The following is a 23500-nucleotide window of genomic DNA, read 5'->3' on the forward strand; positions in this document are numbered from 1 at the left end:
CAGCACCTCTCTTCAGAAGTGTGTGGCTGGTGTTTGGCTGAGGGTGTCACAGTAGCTGTCACTACTCTCTCGGAGCCCAGTGGGGGACACACACTCAGGTCACACTAACCCTGATAACATCACAGCCTGCCTCTCACACTGCGCCTGAAAGACTGGAGGCAATTCACACGCTGGCCTCTTCTCTGCTGTTTTATCAATAAAATACTACAGGGAAGTGTATGAATTGAAACTGACTTGTTGACTTAAATGGACAAATAAAGAGTAGTCCATAAGACTAGAATTATACATATGAAGCAATGTAAAATATTATATTATTGGTCACATCTTTATTCATGTGATTACAAATTTGCTTCATATATAATATATAATATAAGGATGGAATATAATGACTTTTTCTGACTGTCATAAATACCACCCTTTATGCTGAAAAGGCTAGTGGTATTGTAAGCCTGTAACCATCTCCCTGACTATCTTTATGAAAACAACTGGAAAATTACAGCATCCACAGCCTCCTCATAACTAATAAAACAGTGGGACGCAGATGGACTGCATTACTCCCACATCATGCCAAGCACAACAGAATTATGGCATAAATGATACACAATATTTCTGTGAGGAAACCACCCTCCATTTTAACATGCTTGCAGGACACCCACGCCTAAACATCTCTTGTCATGGATCTTGTGGACGTTTACTGGACACAATTTCACAGCTTCACAACAGCACAGCATGGTATAAATACCCAGACTGCTGGCAGAACAGGCTCACCTGTCTCCCTGCTTTTAGACGGAGTAGGTTGATCCCTCCGGTTTGTTCTGCTTAGCTCCGAGATCCCTCCCGTGCTGCTGCTCCCCGACAAGCTGCCAAACCTGGTGCCTGCCCCCTGGCTGAAGGCGTTTGTGAACAGGTTAACGTGGTGAGGACGGGAGAGGGCAGGCACTGAGTCTGTCCTCGCTGGTGATGACTCAGGGTCTTCCTCACTCTCTGACCCGGGTGAGGAGTCCCCAGCTTTCCCTTCTGCCTGATCCGAACTCGGGCTTGGGAACACTCCACTTCTCAGCCAAGGCTTGTGGGGGAAGCCTTGCCTGTCTCCACTGGCTTGATGTAAAGACTTTGAGGATCCCATCCAGTTAAGAGTAGTTTCCTTAAACACACAACTCTCGGTTAAGGAGGGCGTGGAGAAGGAGGGAGCGAGGGATGACGGAATGAAATTGCGGTTCACTGCGGACCCGTACCTGTGTCGCCACTGAGAACCCATCATCTCTTTAAAATCTGGATGTTTTGTTTCCGTTTTGTCAGTGCCGCCAGCAACGTCACCCTCACCCCCTCTCTCTTCCCCTCTCTCCTCCATGCTACGGTCCCCGTGTCTGTGCCTGTGTTTACGCTTGTACTCACTGGCCCAGCGGTAGGCAGACTCCGAGGAGAACCCAGGATACATCACAGGCGATCTCACTCCCTCTCCCCCACAATCCTGTCTCATTAACTTGTGCTTCTTCTTATGTAGCTTCGATGGATGCATGAAGAGGGGGTAGGAGTGGTGAGGGTGTGGGTATGAGGGGTGAGAGGAGAAGGGGGATGAATGTTCTGGCTGTGTGTAAAGGCCTTCACTGGAGGGGTGGCGCTTATAATACCCTAACCCCACAGGGGGGGCGTACGGGATTCGATGGGGTGCTCGATAGTACCCAGTGTGGGGGAGAGGGAACCCAAGACCCTGTAAAAGTGAGACATCAGTCGGAGACACCTCTCTGAACTTGGGAGGATGTCCGGAGTGCTTCTTCTTCAGTTCCGGCTTCCTGACGTAGTGCAGAGAGTCGTACGGGCATGCCAGATGTGGGGAGTAGTACCCACTGAAGTTGATTTGGAAGATGGTGGGCAGCAAGTTCTGCGGGATGCAGTGGTGGGTGTGGGAGTGCCTGCTGGCTCCAATGCTGTTTCCCCCACCGACACCACCACCACTCCCCTCGCTGTCCAGCACAGTCTCAGGCACACTCCGCTGGTTGACCAAGTGAATGTTGCTGAGCCGTACCATCAGCTCCTCAACCTCAACCATGAAGTCTGGGTCTTGCCTGCTGGCTTTCAGCTGCAGGTACTTCCTCTTGCACCTGTGTTTCTGGCCCTTGAGCTTGTAGCTGGAGCAGCTGTGGACCCTGCCCTTACACTTGTGTTTGTGCTTCTCCCGCTGACCCCCTACGGGGGGAGGGGACCTTGATGGCTGGGGCTGGGGGTACGGAGCAGGTCCCGTGGCCCGGGGGGAGTGGGCGGGAGCAGATCTCTCACGACTCCTATGAGGAGTGACCCCAAATGTCCACCTGGAGCACCAGGCCTCTGAGGTGAGACTTGCCGTGCCTCTTCCTGGGGTCGCCCCCCTGGCACCCTTGCTTCCTGCTGCTCTGTCCACCCAGTCCGACATGCTGTTGTCAGTACCAGCGCTGCTGTCGCTCGGCAATGTCTCCTGGCTGTGGGTCTCACTCAGGGGGGACAGAGTGGTGTCTTTGAGTTCGTTTAGTGAGGACATAGACAGAGGGGATGAGGACAATGACGTTTTGCGGTCATGGCGTAGCTGGTGCTGTTCCCTGTAAGATGATGACTTCTTCTGAGGAGGGGCCAAGAAAGAGGAAGTGTTTTGAAAAAGGGAAGCACCCGGGGAAGAGGACGTGTGGGAAAAGAGCTGTTTTGATTGATTCAGGGCAATGGCACTTTGGTTTTTGAAAATGGGATTGCTGAAAAGACCACTGGCTCCGGCTGACTGCGAGCTGGAGCAAAAGCTACCCAGTGATGGAGAAGAGTCTTGAGAGAAGCTGAATTTGGAATCTCCGTTTGGCACTTTTGGCTTGCGTCCTCTTCTCTTGCCCATATAGATTGTCCCTTTCTTGCTGACGTTGATTTGTGGACCCAGTTTACCACCAAAGGATGTTGCCATAGAGGGTATAGAGGGCACTGGAGATGGGTCTAAGCCACACACCCCTCCTGTCTTTTTTCCGTCGGGTAACTCCGCTCTCTCGCCTCCTCCCTGTCCCGATAACAGTTGATTCAAAACCCATTTCCGTCTTTTTGTCCTCATTTTGTTGATCTTACCAATAATAGACTTCATCATCAGCTGCCCACTTCCCTTTGAGCTGGATTGTCCATTTCCTTCTAGGGCCTCTTGGGAAACTCTGACCGTGTCTCCATTTGATGGATACTTCAGAGGCTGGTGCTCAGAGCTGGAGGCCGAGGATAAAAGCTTTGGACGCCCCCGTTTCCTCTTGAGGGTGTTCAGTGGGGTCATATTCTTCTTGGACTGCATTGCAGGCGTGTCCCTCTCCTCCATTACGCCGGTGAGGGAAGTGCTCTGTTTGTGAGAGCCTGCAGACGCAGGTGCATTTGATTTGCTCAGGTTCAGCCTCGGTCGACCCCTCTTCTTTGGCTGGGCGTCAAGAAACTGACTGCACTTGGGTGGCCTGCCAACTGGCCGACGGGGCGGCACCGGTTTGACTACCTGCTGGGGGGAAGTGCTGTTGGATTCAAGGCCAGCACTCTTGTCTGGTGTCAACATCTGGGCCTGATGCACCGTCTTCGTCCAACGGGGACAGCGGCCTTTGCGTTTCTTCAGGGGCCGCCTGTCCTCCTCCGGCGAGGGACATTTAGAGGAGGCAGCTGGCGGAGTGATAACACAACCCTGCTGCAGAAAAGCACTTCTCCTGCTCTGGCCACTCGGGGATCCCTTGCTGCCAGCACTGTCTACTTTCATTTGTTCAGAGGCAACTGTTGGCTTATTTACACTCAAGTCTTTTGGATTGTCTACGCCTGTATTACTATCCTTCCATTGCACAGATCCAAAGCTTCCTTCGGACAGATTTGTTATACATCCACTGGTTGGGCTGGTCAGGGAGGAGGCGGTGTCCATTTCCCCTGCAGGCACTTGTCCATCACTTTGGTCTGAATTTATGGGCGGTATCGGGGATAGCGCATGGGAATGCACTTTACCACTGGTGCTTTTATTGCTGTTTGCTGCCATCATGGTTGATGAAGTGCCCGTGTTAGTCACTGACAGAGAGTTGCTTTTTTTTGTGACTTCAGCCTCGTCTCTCTCTGCAGCTACCGTCTCCTCCTGGGAAAAAGGCAAGGGCTTACCCTGGTCATTACTCTTGTCTTTTGATGCAGCAAGACAGGCGCTTGCATCTGAGAGAGCAGGGCTGGAGCATGAATTGTGTACAGAAGAAATAGCTGCACTATTTCCAACAGAGGAAACATGAGAATCTGAGAGAGAGTGCAGTTTGCAAGCCCTGGCTTTCTGTTGTTTCAAGCGGTTGATGTTAGAGGTGGCACTGCGTTTGTTGAGCTTCTCTACACTGCCAGATGAGTTTCCCTGGCTGGGGACAGTGCTCTTCTCATCTCTCGGAGTATCCCCGTTGGTGACCTTGGCGCCCTCTTGCACAGTGGAGTGCTGTTTGGTAGGGGATGGGGGGGAGGCAGCAGGGGTGGGCGATAGAGAACTCGAAGGAGGGGACTCGTCTGTCTTGCCAGAGCCAGGTAACTTATTCCCATTTTGGTTTAGTTTTGTGGGTCCCTCCGAGAAGTGGTCCTTCATCCCTGCCTTGTGTGCCAACTTTGGAGGAGCCTGCAGAGAAATACAGATATGCATTCAAGGTCAGGATCGTACCATTAAAGTTATACAAGCAATTCATTCCAAAGAGGATGTTTTAAGTAAGGTTTTGAGTCACTTCCCTCACAAGTCTCTTTATTCAGGAAACGATTTGGTGGTAATTACACATCTTGCACAATAAGCGAGAGAAAGAGGGAGAGAGAGAGAGAGAGAGAGAGAGAGAGAGAGAGAGAGAGATGGTACCTTGTATTTTCACAATGAGGACAAGTTGAGAACTGTCAATCTGACACCAAATGAGATTAAAAAGAAATAAGCACGGAGCTGAGGAGTCAAGCCTCAGAAATGCAGATGAGGTCGCTCAGTTAGAGACATGCAGAGTGGAAAGAGGAAAGGCGAGGAGAGAGAGAAGGACAGAGAGAAAGGGAGGCAGACAGACAGAGAGTGAAAGGGGGAGAGAGAAACGAGAGCAGGTACAGAAAGTGAGGTAAAAATAGACTCAGGAGAGACACAGCTATTGGTGGCTATAAATTGCTCCTAAAAGAAATGAGAGGTTCTAACATTTATTGTGCTGCTTGATTTGTGCGTTATTTTTATGACTCATAAAATTCAAAGGATGTGTAAAACACAAGTTCATGGCTGCAGGCATCTCTGAAACACCACCTGAAGTTTACAGCAACTATTTACAGAACACTTTGCATCAGCTCTTTGTTTCCAACTCAAGAGTCATTGTGGATGAGTGAACACTTGATTTAATGGTCTCGCTGATTTGGCCACAAAGATGCAATTACATCATTGTTATCCTACATTCAAGTCATAGACTTTGTGATTTTATTTTTAAAGAGGCGCACTCTTACCCTCTTTGCTGACAAAGACACAGGAGCCTCAGCAGCAGTGGCTGATGTGTCGGGGGCTGTTGACGATGGTGAGCAAGACAGGGCTGTTGATGCCAAACTGGAGCTCTGGTCCGAGATCATGGCCTCTTTCCTGTCTTTACCCCTCGTCGGGCTCTGTGATTGGTTAGCTCCTGTTACCTCATTCTTGGCCCCGCTTCTTCCACCTTGACTGCCACTCCCACTGCCTCGCCCTTGTCTCAGCGAAGTCCTTATATGTGGACGGCACACATAGTTCTCTAGTATCTTGGGAGGCTTCTTCGTCCGTTTTGTCCCAAGTCCGATCTTCAGTTTGACACAACCCTCGGAATAATCAGCCTCTTTGACAGAAAACTCCTGCCCTCCCTCAGACCTGTTGCCCCCAACGGCGGCCTCCGGTGTTGCGTCTTCTCCCTCAGTCCCTCCTGACATCTCCTGCTCCCTATCGTCCGCTCCCTTATGCGACTCCTGTGCGGTATCTAACAAGGGCAGAGGAGGACGTGTGAGTGACCACCCATTCATTCTTGGACCTAGATGTGTTTTCTAGGTGGAGATGGATGAGGCAGAGTACAGCTGCTTTTTCAATGACAAGCTAGCTGGGGCCTCATGGGATGATGAGGGAATTTTCAGAGAGGGATACATTGAAGATGAATGACTTTGTTTTTGTCCATGTTTGGGGCTTCCAAGAAATGATGGATGTGGGTGACGAAGAAGAGGAAAAATAAAGCAAAAATATGTTAGTAATATTTGTATCAATCAATCAATGTTTCTTCATGCAGTAATATCATAAGAAATGTTATGTTGTTTCATGAAATGGATTGATTGTCAAAACAACTATAACATATGATGATTTGAAATTAACTGTAGACATGTATGCCATTACGTAGCCTACATTTCCAGCAACACTAAATTAGGTCAAGACACAATTGTAGTAGCTGGGGCAGGAAATATCACCAAAGGCAAAATACGGTCATCTACCCAAAGTTAAGCTACTGTGAAACTAAAACCTGACACATTTTTTTCAGTGAGAAGGACGACAGCCTAAAACGTCTCTCCTGGGACTCGTCCGAAAAAGCAGGTGCTTTCCCGCATAAGCTGAGGTCATTCTGCCGATGATTCAGAATGATGACCTCAGCGTAGAACGCAACCCGAGGGACCCATCAGACCCAGGGCCCGTTTCCTAAATAAGAGTAAGCCCAGCCCGGTGCATTCAACCGTAGCCCGGGGCACTACCTCTGCACAAATTACACTCATCTACACTGAACTTACAATGTCAATGTCACAGAGTACTTCCAAAAGCCAGCGAGCCAAATGCATCAATTACGGACTACATGTGGCGTGAGGAAGTGCCGCTGCCTTTGCTGTGGATGGAGAGGATGGAGACTTTCACTCTGGCTCTGAAGTCTGACTATTTTTCCCTGGAACCCTTCTGCCTGCCCACTTTTCTCTGTCTGCGGGTTTTACACACCGGTCAGACCGCTTCCTCTCGTCCCCTGTCCTCTTCTCCACACTCATCTCCTGTGCTCTTCTCCTCACTCCTCCCCTGTGCACTTCTCCTCTGTCATTTCATGTCCTCTCCTCTCCTGTTCTCTATTCACTCTCTCCTACTCTCTCTTCTCCTTTTACAGTTCTCTATTTGTTCTCTCCTACTCTCCCCTATTCTCTCCTCTCCTTTCCTGTTCTCTCTTCTCTCTCCCTGACTCGCTCTAACCTTGCCTCATGTCCATACTTCACTGCTCTCCGACTCCCTCGCCACCAACCTCTCGCCCCAATCAATCACACTCTACCTCCCACTCTCTGTCTCCCTCTTTCTCTCTTTCTCATTACTTCCTCTCACTTTCTTCCTCTGCCTCTCTCTTTTCTCTCTCTCACGTACTCAGTCTTATTCTCCACTGACTTTCAAACCCCTCTGAGCTGGCCTCTGTGTTAAATCAGCACTGATTCCATTCATCTTCGCTCTTGTAAAGTACCATGGCCACTGACTTGTTCATCAAAACTATGCTTTCCCTACTTCAACGTTTCATTCATCCCCCCCCCCCCCCCCCCCCTCCACTAGGGTTAATCATGTTTTTGGAAGAAGGCTAAAACATACTTTGGAAATTTTCTTTAGCTTTGCCTCATCTGTGTGGAATTGAGTGCAACATTTTTAGCTGACCCTTAATAAGACATGAGATAAAATGCAATTCCACCGAGCTGACTTCACATACCCCACAGAGGCAACACAGTCACTTCTTCCCCCTCTACAGCTCTGCCCGTTTTATCTCTAGCTCTATCTTTCCCAGAGCCAGTTAAAAACACTGCCAAGACACACACGCTATCCTTCCTTCTCGCTCACTGCTTCATAGTTTAATGTTTTTTTTTTCTACTGAAACACACCCATTCATTCTTCCTGTCTCTAGAGTCATATCAAAATATCTTACATCTGACTTTTTACAAACTTGCATTCTTCAGCTCTCCTTGGGGAAATAAAGACAACGTTTTCATTGTTTGGTTCCTCTTCTGTCCTCTCTTAACTCCCCACCTATCATGATCTCAACTGCTCACAATGCACCCTCCTTTTCATCCCTAGTAAGTCCCTCTTACCGCAAATCTACTCAGTTTGGCTTCAGTTGATAACACAACAACAAAACACTTTGATTCAGGTAGGTAGACTGTACTGTGTCGATCTGTGTTCTTAAGGGAATACTGACAGTTGCTCACTACGAGGCCGAATCTTTCTGTCCTGAACAGTGAGTTTTACAATCTGATTGATAACCAGACTACGGCACTAAAATGGTAAGTGAAAATACAGGTGAACAGTCCCCTCCTCAGACACAGGACACATCATCCATAAACTGAGAGAGCTGCTGTGACAGCCATACAGTAGGGCCAATGTAAGATGCATACAGTAGTTACAAGGGGGTGGGGGCGAGCAGCCATTTAGCTCATAGCGACAATTGCAATGGCAAATAACAGATGCCCTTTAGCTGAGCAGTGAGACAAGCACATCCCCACCTCATCATTGACCTAGATAGGGGAGGGGGGGGGGGGGGGGGGGAGAAAGTCCAAAAATAGAGGCAGAGAGGAGACAGAGAGAGGTATAGCTACTGGAAGGCAAGGGAAATGGAACAGCAGGGTTAGCTGAGGTTCAATCAATAACACATACTACAACACGGAGGAAAACACCGATCTGGTGACGTGCACGCAGGCTCAAAACTTCGGGGGGAAAGTGATGGTACAGCTAAATAATACCTGCATTTCTGACGGCTCGAAGATCATGCGTAATTAGCCAAACCGAGTGAAATGGAGAGAGAATATAAACTCTGAAAAGATGATGGAAAGAAGGGAGAGACTGATCGAGAAGGATGATGAGAAGAAGCGATATCATTTAATTCCTTTAATAGACCGAGAGGGGGTGGGTATGAGTCAGATCACTCACTGTCACTAAGCCTAATAATCTCATCATCGCCCATATTTAGCAGCATTAACGATAACACAATTACCCCGTATGACAACAACACTTCTGCCCAAAACACTGAGCATTTTAATCACAAACACCTGAGGACATCGGAGCATTCAGTATCTCAGTTAAATATCTCAGTTTAACCACAATTCTCATCCAGGTTTGCCATGCTTGCCTGTTACCGTTTATAAATAAGTAACGCCATTTCACTTGCAGTGCGTAGTCTACTCTGCGCGTAGGCTAATCAAAGCAAAATTCCGGACATAGCATCAGTTTCAGAAAGCGTTATCTTACCCGTGCAGTCAAATAAACGAAAACAGCTCACATGAGGGAGAGAATGTATGAGCTTAAGTCCATTCCGCGTTAGAGTGGATTAATATAACACATTGTGCAACACCACTCTCTCCTCCCTCCCACTCCGCTCGCTCTCTCTCTCTCTCACTCTCTCTCGCTCCCTCTCCATCTCTTGCGCAGTTGTTTTACATCAAAAGCGTGGTCGTACATTGTGTACCGAGATCTCCACCACGTTGGCAGGCAGATATAGGGATTGAGGAGGAAGGAGGAACTGGACTGTTAAGTGCTGCATAGCTTTTGTGCAATAAGCACTGAGGAAATTGTGTTATGACAAGTTTGGTAAACAACTCAAAGAGGTGACTGAATGTTGTGTGTCTAGTTGTTATCGGTTGGTGTGATTCTGACGCAGTTAGTTCGGCTTCTGTAGACTTAAATTCATATCAGTTTGAGGATAGGGTAGGCTACTCTATAAATATTCCCAGTCTTAAAATCATCATAGGCTACCTGGATCTGAAGAAGCTACTGTACACAAGAGGCCGTTGGAGATAGCCTTAAGTTTACAGTTTATAGGCTACAGCCCATTCGCGCAAAGACTCGGAAAACAGACTGGTCAGAGACAGCAAAAACAGGTCAGATAAGACTGTGGACTTGACGGCACTGCTTAGGCTACTGCATCCTTAAGTGTAAACTAATATATTCAGTCAGCTATGGAAACCAGGACTTCTAACACATTCGCTTAAAGTCGTTTGCGAAGTGCACTTCATATTTATAATGCAGGAAGGATACACCAACGAACTTTAGACTTTTCGATTTTCGCTCTGCAGCAGTTGATATAGCCTAAAGTGGTCAATAGTAACAAATTAACAATACAATATCATAGCCAGTCGTTTCTACATCTGACAACTATGTTTTGTAACGCAAGGCGGATCTGCCCCTGCGGTCGTCCGCATGTCACTATCCGTCAGGTGAGATGCGCCAGATTCTACCGTTTTTTGGAATCGCTGTAAAGCCTTCCTCACAGTCTAAAACACGAGGCGTCATAAAAAGTCTCAAGTGTCAGAAAAACATCGTTGCCCAGGACTGTTTTACTTTCCTCAACACCATTGCCTAGCTGAAATTACGTCAAACACAATATTTTCACAACACACCATCAAGTAAATTAGTAATTTGCAGTCGAGCGGGGCATTTTAGGGAGGAAAACTATAAAGGCACTTGTAAATGTAACGAAATGATGACTGCAAAGTATCAACAAGATGGCGGCGACATCAGCGAATTAGGATCCAATTTTGATCTATCCCTTGTGCTGCCCCCCTCTCCCCGGACGCACCTCGGTCCTCCGGTGTCCGTGCGAGAGCTTAAAGGCAAACTCCCATAGCCGTGAAGGACTCAGCTGAGCCGAGCAGTAGCCTACAGACAGTCACTGGCCACTGATCCGGCGTCCGCGGTCTCTGAGCCCTGACCTAATCGATCATAATTAACACTGGGCCCAAGTAAACGCCGTGTCATTTCCCACTCTCACGATGTTTGTTTGCGTGTTTGTTTGTGTGCGTGTGCTGTTCGTTTAGGCTGTGTGTGTTGTATGGGGGCGTTGGAAACCCAAAATAGTGGGCTAGTATCTAGACTGCCTACTTTAAAGCATAATTTTACAATCATCTGAAATATTTTATAACCGATGCTATCATGTATTTTTATTCTCATTATTTAATTGGTTCTGTTATCACAAATGCAATTCAGTCAGTTATTGTTTTGCTCTTAAAGCCCCTGAAGTGTATGATTGTGTGAAGAAGCCTATTATCCAGAGGCTTACTGAAATTGGAAATTGTCTTATGTGACCTGCAATAACAACTCACTTAAAAAAAAAGACTAAGAGTAAGTCATGTATAGCCTACCCATTGGCCATCAAATAGCCTATTCCATATGTGAAATAACTGAAATCAAGAATTATTGAGATGAAGTCCTGCACAATCTTTTGTGACTTAACTCTTGTCGACGGCCAAAATGTATTGCAACTCTTATCCAGCATCCCATCCTGCATATCCCCCAAAAAGAATATCAGTGATACAACATCCACGGTGCAGTCATTTATGCAACAAGACAGAGCATATGTTACGGAAAGATTAGTTGGTGTCCAGGTGAATGACTACCTGTGGGCCCTTATCTCTGATTTCACTGAAGGTACACCTTCCAAAGGCTCATAAATGAACATACAATCCACGTGGCTCACTATAGCATGTTAAGATGCTCTCCTGCATTTAGCACCATAGGTCAAAGCAGATGCATTTGTGTGCAGATGTACCAGTGTTTGCAATATTTAAAGGCACATTTTAATTTTTCAGGTGAATGAAAAAAGCCTGGTCTGAAACTGTGGTGTTCATGATTGTTCTGAAAGTGCCAAACGTCTGTTTGAGAAGTAGGTGGCAATGGACTGTGTGAAAGGTTTATGCTCCATAAGATGCAACTTATTGCTGTGGAAAAAGAGTGATGTTATTTAAATTATTTGTGAGTTTATATGGTTTTGCAGAAGTGTTCCTATATATGATGCCAAGTCACAGGCTAAAACGTGTTTTCAAAACTATATAATTTGTAAGAAACTCCCTAGATGAAAAGTCTTGTTAACTGTTCTGTTAACTATGCTGTGTGTGTTCTGATGGTATCAGACATACAGAGATCAGATAACGACTTGCTATTTATAGTTCAGGAAAACATCTTGACATTTGATGCAAATTTGACAACACGAAGAAAAAGATATGTTGATTCAACACATATCTAATCAAGTAGGACTACTGGTAATCGTCACTTTTTGTGATTAAGTTGAAACAACCTCAGTCACAAGCCTTTTTCTCACGATGTGCTACATTGTCCTTTCCTTGAGACGTAGCTAATTCACCAGTAGGTGGCAGTAAGTCATGTTATTGCAAAATATATCCACATGAGCAATGACGAACATACTCCCGACGTAACTTCCGTTTGATCTTGTCAAAGATGGCCGCGTCCATGAATGTTGCGTCGTGACAGAATAGCCGCCGGTGTGACAGCAAATTACAATCAAATCGCACCACAGTTTTTGATGTCCTGTGTATGACTGGTTTCCGTGCATGAACACCTTTCGAGGGTAAGATATCGGGCTCATTTCAACAGCGAACTAAAAGCTTGTACAAGTGCTTAGGCATTGATATAAATAGCCTGCTACCCAATGTGAAGTCTATCGGTTGACTTCCAGGTGCTAATAACACTGTTATACAATGTCAATAGGTTGCTCACACTCATTTGACACCGTTACATGCCCAGTGTATTTCATTCTACATGTAGCTTGCAGCTATTTTTGTGCCAATATTAATGCACATATATTATATTTACATATGTATATGTATATATGCGATATAGGGGGGGTCAGGAATTGGGCTCTGTAAAGCGCCTTGAGATAATTTAATTGTTTTAGCGCTATATAAATAACATTTTGATTTAATTGAATAGTCTACTTCATATCACGTTACAGGTTTAGCTAACGTTAGAGGCTTTTTCTACCCGAACTAGAATACGGGAAACTCGTTTGCTTAGCTCCTTAGCTGTCAGACTGTTTCTTGAGACTTGGTATGTAAATAATTATTCCCCCCCCCCCCCCCCCCTTCAGATCATGACTCTACACAGATTGTCGTTGCGGTTGCGACAGGCGGTATGTATTTGCTAATGTTTTTAAATATTTTTCATACTTAATTCTGACTATGTTCAACAATGCTTTAATTCACCTTTGGCGTTACTTAATGCACCAATGCATGAAGAGAGCTTACTCTATTAATGAATGCACCAATACAATAATGGAGTTTGCCATCAAATAATGCATCAGTGCGTTAATGAAGTTTGTCATCGGCAGGTGTCCCAAGCCCGGCACTTGCACAGTAGCAGGAGTGGACAGCAACTGGAAGCATTGGCTGTGGAGCCTGAGCTGCCTAAAGAGTTGTCTTTCTTCAGGACCAGAGAGAGTGACCCAGTACGTGTCAGCCACACATACCACACACATATGACACCCTACATCATGTTAGTGATTTTGACTAGTAGGGCAAACCACTTGTAACATAATGATAGCAATGCAGATGTCAAGGGTCAAAGCCCCCCCACTGAGATATAAGTGTATACTATTAGTTCATACTGTGTCCAGCCTATATGTGATTAACTGCTGTTGGTGAGGTCAAGTTATTGTACACTGTTCCATTAGTATTTTAATAATAGTATTGTTTTATTATATTCAGTGTTCAGCTTGTACCTGTGACAACTTTATTTGAATTACTCTAGAGCAGTGTATTTGTGTGTGTGACCTCCTACCTGTCCTCCTTCCAGGCCTGCCATGCTGATGTACATATGGGCCAGTACTACACCTTGTCCCCCGTCCACCTGCGCACCATATTCCCACATGGACTGCCCTCCCGCTTCCAGCTACAGGTATCCAGTAGCAGGGTGTGGGGGTGGTGAGGGTCAGATGTTGAGGGATTACTCATTGTGGTGAAGTTAGGACTGTAAAGCATTCATTAGGAGCATACCTTGCTTTGCTTGTCAGTACAAACTCCTGTTCAACTGATCTGGTATCGTAAAATGTATCGATGTTCATATATCAATACAATGGAGAAAATGTTTACCTTACAGTATAATGCTTAGTTATTATTATTTGTGTGTGTGTGTGTTTAGATGAAGACATTTAATGAGACGTGTGTGATGGTGAGGCAGCCCGCCCTGGAGCTTATATCTCATCTGAAGAAGGCAGACTACAGCAAGCCTGCCGTGCGCTACATGTTCTGTATCCTTTCTCCAACAAACGACAGTGTCCTGAATTCAAATATGAGGTTGAGTGTTTAGTTCATGTTGTTTTGGTGTGGTCCTTGACTGGTTCTGCAGATGGGGTGAATGGCTGTGGAAAGACGCTTTCACTCTGTCACGCACTCCACTACTGTCACACACAGGGATGGCTGGTGCTTCATATACCTGACGGTCAGTTCCGCAACACACAAACACGGTCATCAACAGAACACACACACACCACATTTGTGATTGGTCACTTAAAGTGGTGTCAAGATAGCCCCTACAAACTTTTTTGAAGAGTATAGACTGGGTTGGAGGCAACCTGATGTTAACCAAGTGGACTTTTCATTTCATGTAACAGTTCTTTCATCTGTCAGTATAAGTGTGCTCTGTTTGTTCACATCAAATGTGGATGTGTTTGTCATCTCTGTGTAGCTCACCTATGGGTGAAAAACTGCAAGGAGCTCCTGCCGTCCTCATTCTGTCCCTCACGCTTTGATCAGCCAATTGAAGCCTCCCAATGGCTGCGGAACTTTAAAATCACCAATGAACCCGTCCTATCGAAGGTAGATGATTAACTTGCTCTTTGGTTGAACAGAATGTTTATGTTACTATTCGGATGTAGTAGATATGTTTCACAGAAGCTATTTCGACTTGCAGGTACAGGAAAATAACAATAGGTCAAATTTATGAAGGGTGTATAGCCCTCGTTTTTCTGGTCAACACACAAGCCATAAGCACTTGTATGCGCACTGTTGAACAGCGAAGATGAGTGCAATTTACCTGTTTAACTGTTATCACCTTTCGTAATTTGGTGATTCATTATTTGAATGTATTAACTGACCACCTGATCCCCTTGTAATCAGACAAGCTAGATTAGTCTATGAGAAAATCATTTGGCCCAATAAAACTGGACACACCTTCTCATTTTTGCAGAATTGTTTTCCTTTACTTTTATTATTTTCTACATGGTACATAACACTTTTTTTTGTTTAGAACATCATTCCGTATGTGTTCTTTCGTAGTTTAAATGTCTTCAATATTAATCTACAATGTAGAAAATAATAAAAGTAAAGAAAACACTTAAAGGTGTGTCCAAACTTTTGACTGGTACAGTATAATAATATAATATAATAGCATAATATACTTGTGTTAATTAGCAGATAATGTATTTAATATTGATGAATAATACTGAACCTATTCTGTCCATGTGTCAAGTGGCTCCTGTTATAAGAGATGTGGTTAATAAAGCCTGATGCACGTGTGTGTGCGTGTGTGTGTGTGTGTGTGTGTGTGTGTGTGTGTGTGTGTGTGTGTGTGTGTGTGTGTGTGTGTGTGTGTGTGTGATAGCTGAAGACCACTCAGCGGTACGTGTGGACTAAAAGAGAGAGCACAGAGGAGGGACGCACACTGGCAGAGCTGGTGGAGCAGGTAAGGGCCTTATACCCTGTCTGTTTGGCTGTCCGCATGGTCAGTCACCTCCTTTTATCAGCTTGGATCATGTGTGTGGCATTCATGATCTAAGCATTAATTGGCAGGATATATATATATATATATATATATATATATATATTTTCTTCACTCACCCTCTTGGTTCCTGACTATTTATCATTCCGTCTTGCTCTGTCCTTCTGTTCATTTTTCATATTCTGATTACTCTTCATCCTTCATTCGTACCCTTTCTCTCCCTCTACATCGTCATTTCTCTCCCTTTCTCCTTCTTCCTCTCACTGGCCGGCTCTCTGTTATCTACTTCTTGGTATTTCATAGTTATCCTGTTAAGAAATAAAGAAATATCAGGACACTGGCAAGCCAAACAGAAAAGATCTATACTATATATCTTGTATATATATAACTTTTGATCTCTCACTCTTTCCTCTGCCCCTCCCCCAGGGGATGTCTCGGGTGAGGACCAGCAGTGATGTGGTGGGGGCGCTGCTGAAGGAGCTCCGTCTGCAGGCAGGGAAGCCCATGGAGGGCAGGGAGGAGGGCTTGCGGCTGGCCGTGGCGGTGGACGGTGTGAACGCACTCTGGGGCCGCACCTCGCTTAAGAAGGAGGACAAGAGTGTGGTGAGACACAGACCTGTCACATCGTCGTCATCACTATTAAGTAACATGTGTCCAGTTAGCTAGATGTCGTGTTGTTACACTTAGCTGTTTACACTGTACTCTCTCCCACTCTGTCTTCACTCAAAACCTCCCCCTTCATCTTTCACCATCTCTCTCTCTCTCTCTCTCTCTCTCTCTCTCTCCATCTTTCACCATCTCCTCTGTTTCCGTTTCCTCTGTCCTGCTCAGGTGGCTCCAGAGGAGTTGACTTTGATCCACAATTTGAGAAAGATGATGAAGAATGATTGGGTAAGAACTCAGACGTCTGGTCTCACAGTCACTTCCACAGGGGCGCTTTATGCTTCATTAGCTTTGGTCACAGATTCATAGAGACTCACATGTCCGAGAGAGAAACACACACACACACACACACACACACACACACACACACACACACACACACACACACACACACACACACACACACACACACACATGTCTGAGAGAGAAATACACACACACAAATGTCTGGGAGAGAAACACACACTCACACATGTTTGAGAGAGAAACACACACACATACACACACACACATGTCTGAGAGAGAAACACACACACATACACACACACACATGTCTGAGAGAGAAACACACACACACCTGTCCGAGAGAGAAACACACACACACACACACACCTGTACCATGTTTTCTCTTTAAATTGTTCTTTCCTCTTTCTTCTACTCTCTCTCTCTCTTCCTGTCCCTCCGTTTCTCTGCCTTTCTCTTTCCTATTCGCTCCTCCAGTGTGGTGGTGCTGTGATCTCCTCCCTCTCCCAGACGGGTTCCCTCTTCAAACCCAAAGATGTCTTCCTGCCCCAGGAGCTGCTTGGAGAGGTCAGGGCTCCCCTCACCTCACTGCTGTCACCTCACTGCTCTCTGTGCCGACGAAAATGTATCTCCGTACAAAATGTGTCCTTGGATTAAGCTCTCTACTAATGACTACTAAAACAGCTTATTAAATTACTACCATGTGTATATGTGCACTAAACCAACAGTTAGAAACATTCTCCTATAGAAGACAGTGTGAATAAGAAAACACAGTTGGTTGCCTGTGTGTAGACAGCAGCAGACATTATATTTTACATATTATACATGAATATAAGCCTTATTTTTATAGTAGGGGGGGAATAACTAAGTATTAGGAACTCGTGGTAGATTGAACAATGTAATTTTCGACGTGTTTGACATTGACGTGTGTTTGCTGAACAATGGGGGACTGACCCTGCTGTCTATCTCTATGTGTGTCCTTCTGTCTGTGTGTCCTTCCGTCTGTGTGTTCGTCTGCGTATCCGTCTGCGTGTCCATCTGCGTGTCCGTCTGTGTGACTGTTTTGCTCCTCAGGATGGTTTTGATGACATGGATCCCTTTGTACCAGTCCCAGTCTCCAATTACAGCGAGAAGGAATCTGAGAGTTGCTATCTGTATTACATGGACCGCAACTGGCTACAGCATCCACACAGTAAGTGTGTGTGTGTGTGTGTGTGTGTGTGTGTGGGTGTGGGTGTGGGTGTGGGTGTGTGTGTGCCTGCCTTGTTTTTGTTATGTGTTTCAAAATTGCCATCTCTGTCTTGATGTCTGGTTTTGATGTGATTTTCGTCCTTGTAGGTCGAACAGAGGAAGGAAAGAAAGAACTCCTCTTCCTCAGCAACAGAAATCCTAACGTCTTGGAGAGACTATGTGCGTCACATTAACGTCCTGCCACGAACAAACAGAAGTTCAAACACACACGAACGTGTAAAAAAACGGTGTACATCAGAATACCTAGGTTATAGTTTATTTTCTCTGAAACTGCTCAGAAAGCAGTCAACAGTTCAGAGGCAGATCCATGTCCCTTCCACACCACCTGAATACTCATAATCATGTGTTGGCCACTTGTTCTGTAAATTGTACTCTGTATCGCATGGTCATTTTTTCATATTAAAATACTTTGGAGAAAACATCTCAGGTTCTCCTGTCTTTTATGGTGACTGTAAGGTCACATATAAGTGTACTGTACTAATTAACAAACCAAACATGGCTTGCTACATTGCTAATGCTGACACCTGCTGGTAGCACCACAAAACACACAGTTGTGCAATGTATAACTATAAAGACATACCAAATCTTAATCGTGGACATTCATGTTGCATTGTCATCTGTGCTGTATGTAGGGAAGACGAAATGACTGCAAGCGTGCGACACATTTCAGTATCAAACATCGATCATGTGACAGAAACAAGTTTGCCGCTGGAGTCTGTGTCATATGACTACACACAGGCAGGGAACCCGGAAATGAAGATAAAAACAGCATGACTGGAGTGATCATCTAGTCTGCAAACTCTGCATACGTTTGTTCTCATTATACGAGAAGCAGGTTCTCAGTGCACAAGTCAAGGAGGTGACATGCATGTCTTGGTGGCAACCTCTAGAAATTTGTTTCAGGATTCGTCGTTCAACAACAACTATGAGACTGACCGAAGTTCTCCTATTTGTTGTCTGTATCGGCGCTCCTGTAACCAGCGGAGGTTTGTTTGTATACTCTTTAAGAATATATCTGAAAGTCTGTCTGCCTTTAAAACATGGTCGACAATGTGCTGTCATTTAAAACCAGTCATTTTAGTAGCAGAGTACTCTTGGAAGTGTGCATGTGCTATTTCTTTTCAAAAAGTATGAACTAACATCGAGCGAAGTAAGGATCTCGTATCACTTTCACTGTTCTGTGTTGTGTCTTAAGTTTGTGTTTTTCCCTCATACACCCTGTACTGCATGAGACCAGCAGGTAAAGATGATTGTCAGGCTCGTGACTTTGGCCACGGATCGGTGGTGTGTGAGTGCAGTGCCTCACAATGTGACTCGGTGGGGCCCGTGCAGCTTCCCCCAGTGGGGCAATTCCTGACCGTCCTGAGCAGCAAAGCAGGCAGCCGGCTGGCGAGGGGGCAGGGGCAGGTGCTGAAGAACAGCACTGGGGCAGGTAATGAGCTGTGAGAGGCTGAGAGCTACCCTGAGAGGGACAAATTGTGCGCTACACCTAGTGTCGATGAGCTGCAGTCACAGCAGTGTGCACTTTTCCTTGATCAGCTACTTACTTAAGATAAGATAAGATAAACCTTTATTTATCCCCAAAGGGATTGCATTGTACTTTATTTGTAAGACAGGTTGTATTAAAGGATCTGCCAAATGATTACACGTAAGATGTAAATATAATTATCCTAAGCACCTCCAGAGCAAAGTAACAGTCAGTTACTGTTAGGATTGTCTCTCATGTTTCTGCAGAACTGTTGAAGTGTTGAAGTTGAAGTGTCTGTGCAGGCCAGTGGTAATATTAATTGGGTTAGAAAATGGACTGGTGTCATCATGTTAATGTAGAGTACGTGCATATTAATGAGCTAGGACTGTTACGCAACAGTCTAGGAATTGGCCCATCTTACTGCGCTCTTTTGCATTCGAGGGAAGAGACAACACTGTTTGATGTTCACAGTATGTCAGTCTCATGTACTGAATATTTTTTAAACAATTATGCAGAGGTAAATATAGTTTTCTATTTTATGGCACCTTTAATGGACAGTTTCCATCACTTTTGGCCAAACCAGCCTACTCGTTTTTGCCTCTAGGTGAATGTCCCCCATCCACCTTTCTGGTAGGTTTGTTTACTCTTATTTTGTGTGTGTGTATGTGTCTCTCGCTCCCGTTTTCAGCTCTGAGGCTCGTCATCGTTCCCTACCAGAAGTACCAGAGGATCAAGGGTTTTGGAGGAGCCATGACTGATGCAGCCGCCATCAACATCCACTCCCTGTCAGGGGGCGCTCAGGACCAGCTGCTCAGACAGTACTTCGCTCCTGAGGGTAATACCATGGGCAGCAGAGAGAGTCTGTGTGTGTGTGTTTATGTGTGTGTGTGTGTGTGTGTGTGTGATGGAAGTGACGGTGTGTGAGACGAAGGGGAGAACGCACAGGGGAAATGAGAGCCCAATAGGATACAAAGCACTCTCTCCCCCTCCCTCTCCCAAGGTATTGCTTACAGTGTGGTGCGAGTTCCCATGGCGAGTTGTGATTTCTCCACACGACTGTACACATACGCTGACACACCTGGAGACTACGACCTGACCAACTTTACTCTGTCCTCAGAGGACATAGAGATGAAGGTAAATTCTTATCAGCATATCAGCAGTCTATGAGACGTAAGGAGGACTTTATGTGGTGTTGCCACAGAACGCCACATTATGACCAACGAATGCATGACATGATCAGAATTAATCTGGAAAACAAGGCCGTCTCTTTGTGGGTTGACCAGGGTTGTATTGGGAGGCATTGTCAGCTCACTATCAGTGGTGAGAACACTGAGACTGTCTGAGTGAGGATCCTGAGAGGCTTCCTTGCTCTGGTCCAGCCTGACCTCTCCCTCTTCCCTGTCAGATCCCGCTGATCCAGAAGGCCCAGGCGATGTCCCCTCATCCCCTGTCTCTGCTGGCCAGCGCATGGAGCGCCCCCGCCTGGATGAAGACCAGTGGTGCACTCATTGGCAAGGGAACCCTGAAGGGCCATCCAGGAGGGAAAGAGTATAAAACCTGGGCTCGGTACTATGTCAGGTAAGGGGGAGAATGCCGATTATTTTCCGGGCTTGGAGTTTCGGAAAGTTGTCTATCCACAGGGTTTCGGAAGGTTAACTGTTCTCATGTGTTGTAACAATGTGTTGTAACAATGCAATAGATTTCTACTAATGTGCATTTGGTTTAGTTTAGTTTTTCTTAAGACGCATATTTGTTACAATGAGACTCTCTTGATTATGTGTCATTATAACAAAAGATTCATCGGTTAGGTGCTCTAATTCCTCTGGAAATGGTTCATTTTCAGTCTCGCTCATTGCCTCTCGTGTCATGTCCGCCTCTGCAGGTTCCTTGAGGAGTATGGGAAGTTTAATCTGTCCTTCTGGGCAGTGACCACAGGGAATGAGCCCACAGCAGGCCAGATGACCAATTACAGCTTCCAGGCCCTGGGCTTCACACCTGAAACGCAACGTGATTGGGTGGCCATGGATCTGGGTCCCGCCCTTCATGCATCCCAATTTGCTAAAACCCGTGTTATTATGCTGGATGACCAGAGGCTTCTGCTGCCTCATTGGGCTAAAGTGGTGAGAAGGTGGGGTGACTGATTGATTGATTGATTGACTGACTGACTGACTGACTGACTGACTGACTGACTGACCAGTGGATTTGAACTGAAAGAAAATAAATATATACAGAAAGAAAAACAGGATGGATGTAAAGATAAATAAACAGACAGATGGATAGACAGAAAGTGAGAAAAGAGAATGAGATCGGCGAGAGATAAGGGTATGAGTCTCGAGTTAATAAAGAAAAACTTCGAGAGCATTCAGAGAATTCAGGGGTGTGTTGGTCATCAGACTGAGAGAGACTGACCGAGTCTCCTGTCCTCCTGCAGGTCCTGAGCGACGTTCATGCTGCGCGCTACATTCACGGCATCGGAGTGCACTGGTACATGAACAGGTGGGCACCGCCCGAGCTCACCCTGGGCACCACACACCACATCTTCCCAGAGTACTTCCTGTTTGGAACGGAAGCTTGTTCAGGCTGGAACCCAGCGGACCGGGGTGTGAAGCTGGGCAGCTGGGAGAGGGCGGAGGATTACGCCCATGACATCATGGAGGTACCTACAACACAGGCATGACATAATAAAGGTCTAAATATTTGGGCCATGACATTGTTCAGTTAAATACACTCAAGATATCACAGAGATGTACTACATCACCAACATCAGAGGTTAATACACCCATGGAATCCATCGCAGAGGAAACTACCATAGAGGTAGATATGCCCAGTGAGGTAGATCATCATAGGGGCACGCAAGATTTAAGGAAAAAAAGGAAATGTCCTTATTTTTCACCTGAATAATGGACTTACCTGAAAACTACATAGCTTCAAAGGTTTCTGAGGTTCTTTTTGGGACACTGTGTGTCGTTCTGTCACTCAGTAACTACTGTAGTACTGTGACTTTATTTCACTCAACAGGTTTATGTCTTAGAAGATAAAATACTCAAATGTGCATGGACAGCTGTGATTGGGTACCCCCCTCCCAAACCAAGCCTTTTCAAGTGAACTTCAGTTTTCAGAACAATGACCGTTCAGGCCAAGCTTAATTTTTTAATCCTCTTTTTTGTTTTGCCCCAATCTGTGGCTCAGGATTTGAATCACTATGTCACTGGTTGGACGGACTGGAACCTGGCTCTGGATCTCGGTGGCGGGCCCAACTGGGTGAAGAACTTTGTGGACAGTCCCATCATCGTGGACGTAAAGAAAGACGTGTTCTACAAGCAGCCCACATTCTACAGCATGGCCCACTTCAGGTAGCAGATTCTCCATCTATCTCCGACTGTACCATTAAACTGCACCGCTCTCATCTATCCCTGCTTCCTCCCTCCTAACTGAACCCACCTGATTCAGCAGGAAAAGTGTCAATGATTGATAGATGACTTTGATCAGGTGCTACTTGTGCAGGGAGAGATGGAGTGCAGGTTTGAGTCAAAGTATCTAAAGGTCAAGCTCTGGTTTGGATGTACAGTACTCTGTAAAAGCCATGGAGTGAAACACAGTTTTGTGTTAGTTTGGTCCTCTACCTTTTGGCATATTAATCTATTTGATGTCATCAGTGTAGTTACCCCTATAACATCTGGGGCAGATTTACCTCCCTGATATCAAAAGGAATCTCAAGTTAATTTCAGTGTACTTGATAATGGAGGGCATTGAGTAACTACTTGTCCTTGTGGCTGAAGACTCATCAGGTTTTGTTGAGTCATTATGCCCCATAAACCACTTGTGTGCAGTGTGTTGGCCTTTGAACTTTCTTTATTTCACTGCCACAGCAAGTTCCTGTGGGAGGGGTCTCAGCGTGTGGGCGTGTCTTCCAGTGAGCCCTCTGCTCTGGAGAGCTCTGCCTTCGTGCGTACGGACGGCGCAGTAGTCCTCGAGGTTCTCAACAGGTGAGTGAGAGGAGGACTGCCGCACTGTCCGTCTGAGACAGTGCAGCTGTTTAAACCAGAGGACATATTTCAGTTCTGTTTTTAAATGTGTATAAATGTGTGTGTTCTAGGTCTGAGGAGCACATTCCCTTTGAAATCTGGGACCCAGCGGTTGGCTTCATACCCACCGATGCTCCTGCTCATTCCATACTAACTGTTGTCTGGGCAACACAGTGACCCTAACAACCCAGCTACGACCAGACAAAAAAAACGCCAACATCGAGCCCAAACAGGGAAAAGGGTTCACACACATTCATTTATAATTCATCAGCTTTTAATTTATTGTTTTTAACTCAAGTTGAGCCCCTCTCAAGTAATGTGTAAATGGATTTTCAACTAATGCTTTAAGACAGTGGCAGCAAAAAGGGGAAGAATATAGAAAGACAAATAATCTCTTCAGAA

The 23500-nt window shown here is 45.7% G+C and overlaps 3 protein-coding genes across 14 annotated transcripts in view; 2 read left to right on the forward strand and 1 right to left on the reverse strand.

Moving 5' to 3' along the window:
- LOC308380479 (histone-lysine N-methyltransferase ASH1L-like) overlaps positions 1-10619 on the reverse strand; it is a 30401-nt gene extending 19782 nt beyond the window's left edge. For 9 of the 11 annotated variants that reach the window (XR_013969016.1, XR_013969017.1, XR_013969018.1 and 6 more), the window contains exons 1-3: positions 9191-9273; positions 5440-6133; positions 769-4600 (exon numbers count right to left, since the gene is read on the reverse strand). Coding sequence is in view for 7 of the 11 variants with exons in the window: in XM_080857839.1 (XP_080713965.1) it covers positions 769-4600; positions 5440-5976 (4369 nt within the window). In the remaining 4 variants the exon portion in view is untranslated. Of the gene's footprint in view, positions 1-768; positions 4601-5439; positions 6134-9190; positions 9319-10517 lie in introns of those variants that run through there. The other 2 variants (XM_080857843.1, XM_080857842.1) reach the window with 2 other exon arrangements.
- dap3 (death associated protein 3) lies at positions 9443-18028 on the forward strand. Of its 2 annotated transcripts, none has more exons than XM_080857846.1 (13): positions 9443-9546; positions 12822-12863; positions 13062-13178; positions 13526-13627; positions 13871-13979; positions 14078-14170; positions 14417-14547; positions 15332-15412; positions 15875-16051; positions 16280-16339; positions 16832-16921; positions 17429-17546; positions 17693-18028. In XM_080857846.1, exons 2-13 carry the CDS (start codon positions 12825-12827, stop codon positions 17776-17778), a joined length of 1203 nt encoding a protein of 400 aa, XP_080713972.1. In that variant the 5' UTR covers positions 9443-9546; positions 12822-12824; the 3' UTR covers positions 17779-18028. The 2 variants fall into 2 exon arrangements, with proteins under 2 accessions (XP_080713972.1, XP_080713971.1); XM_080857845.1 differs by lacking the exon at positions 9443-9546 and adding an exon at positions 12161-12302.
- A 445-nt stretch (positions 18029-18473) lies between these two features.
- On the forward strand, positions 18474-23275 carry gba1 (glucosylceramidase beta 1; the record flags this gene model as incomplete). Its single annotated transcript, XM_080858648.1, has 10 exons — positions 18474-18591; positions 18843-19037; positions 19762-19908; positions 20074-20207; positions 20479-20651; positions 20956-21193; positions 21505-21729; positions 22263-22426; positions 22943-23059; positions 23170-23275. 10 exons carry the CDS (start codon positions 18474-18476, stop codon positions 23273-23275), a joined length of 1617 nt encoding a protein of 538 aa, XP_080714774.1.
- Positions 23276-23500: the final 225 nt, after the last annotated feature.

Source organism: Sprattus sprattus, assembly GCF_963457725.1.
Source record: "Sprattus sprattus genome assembly, chromosome: 19".
Taxonomy (NCBI): domain Eukaryota; kingdom Metazoa; phylum Chordata; class Actinopteri; order Clupeiformes; family Clupeidae; genus Sprattus; species Sprattus sprattus.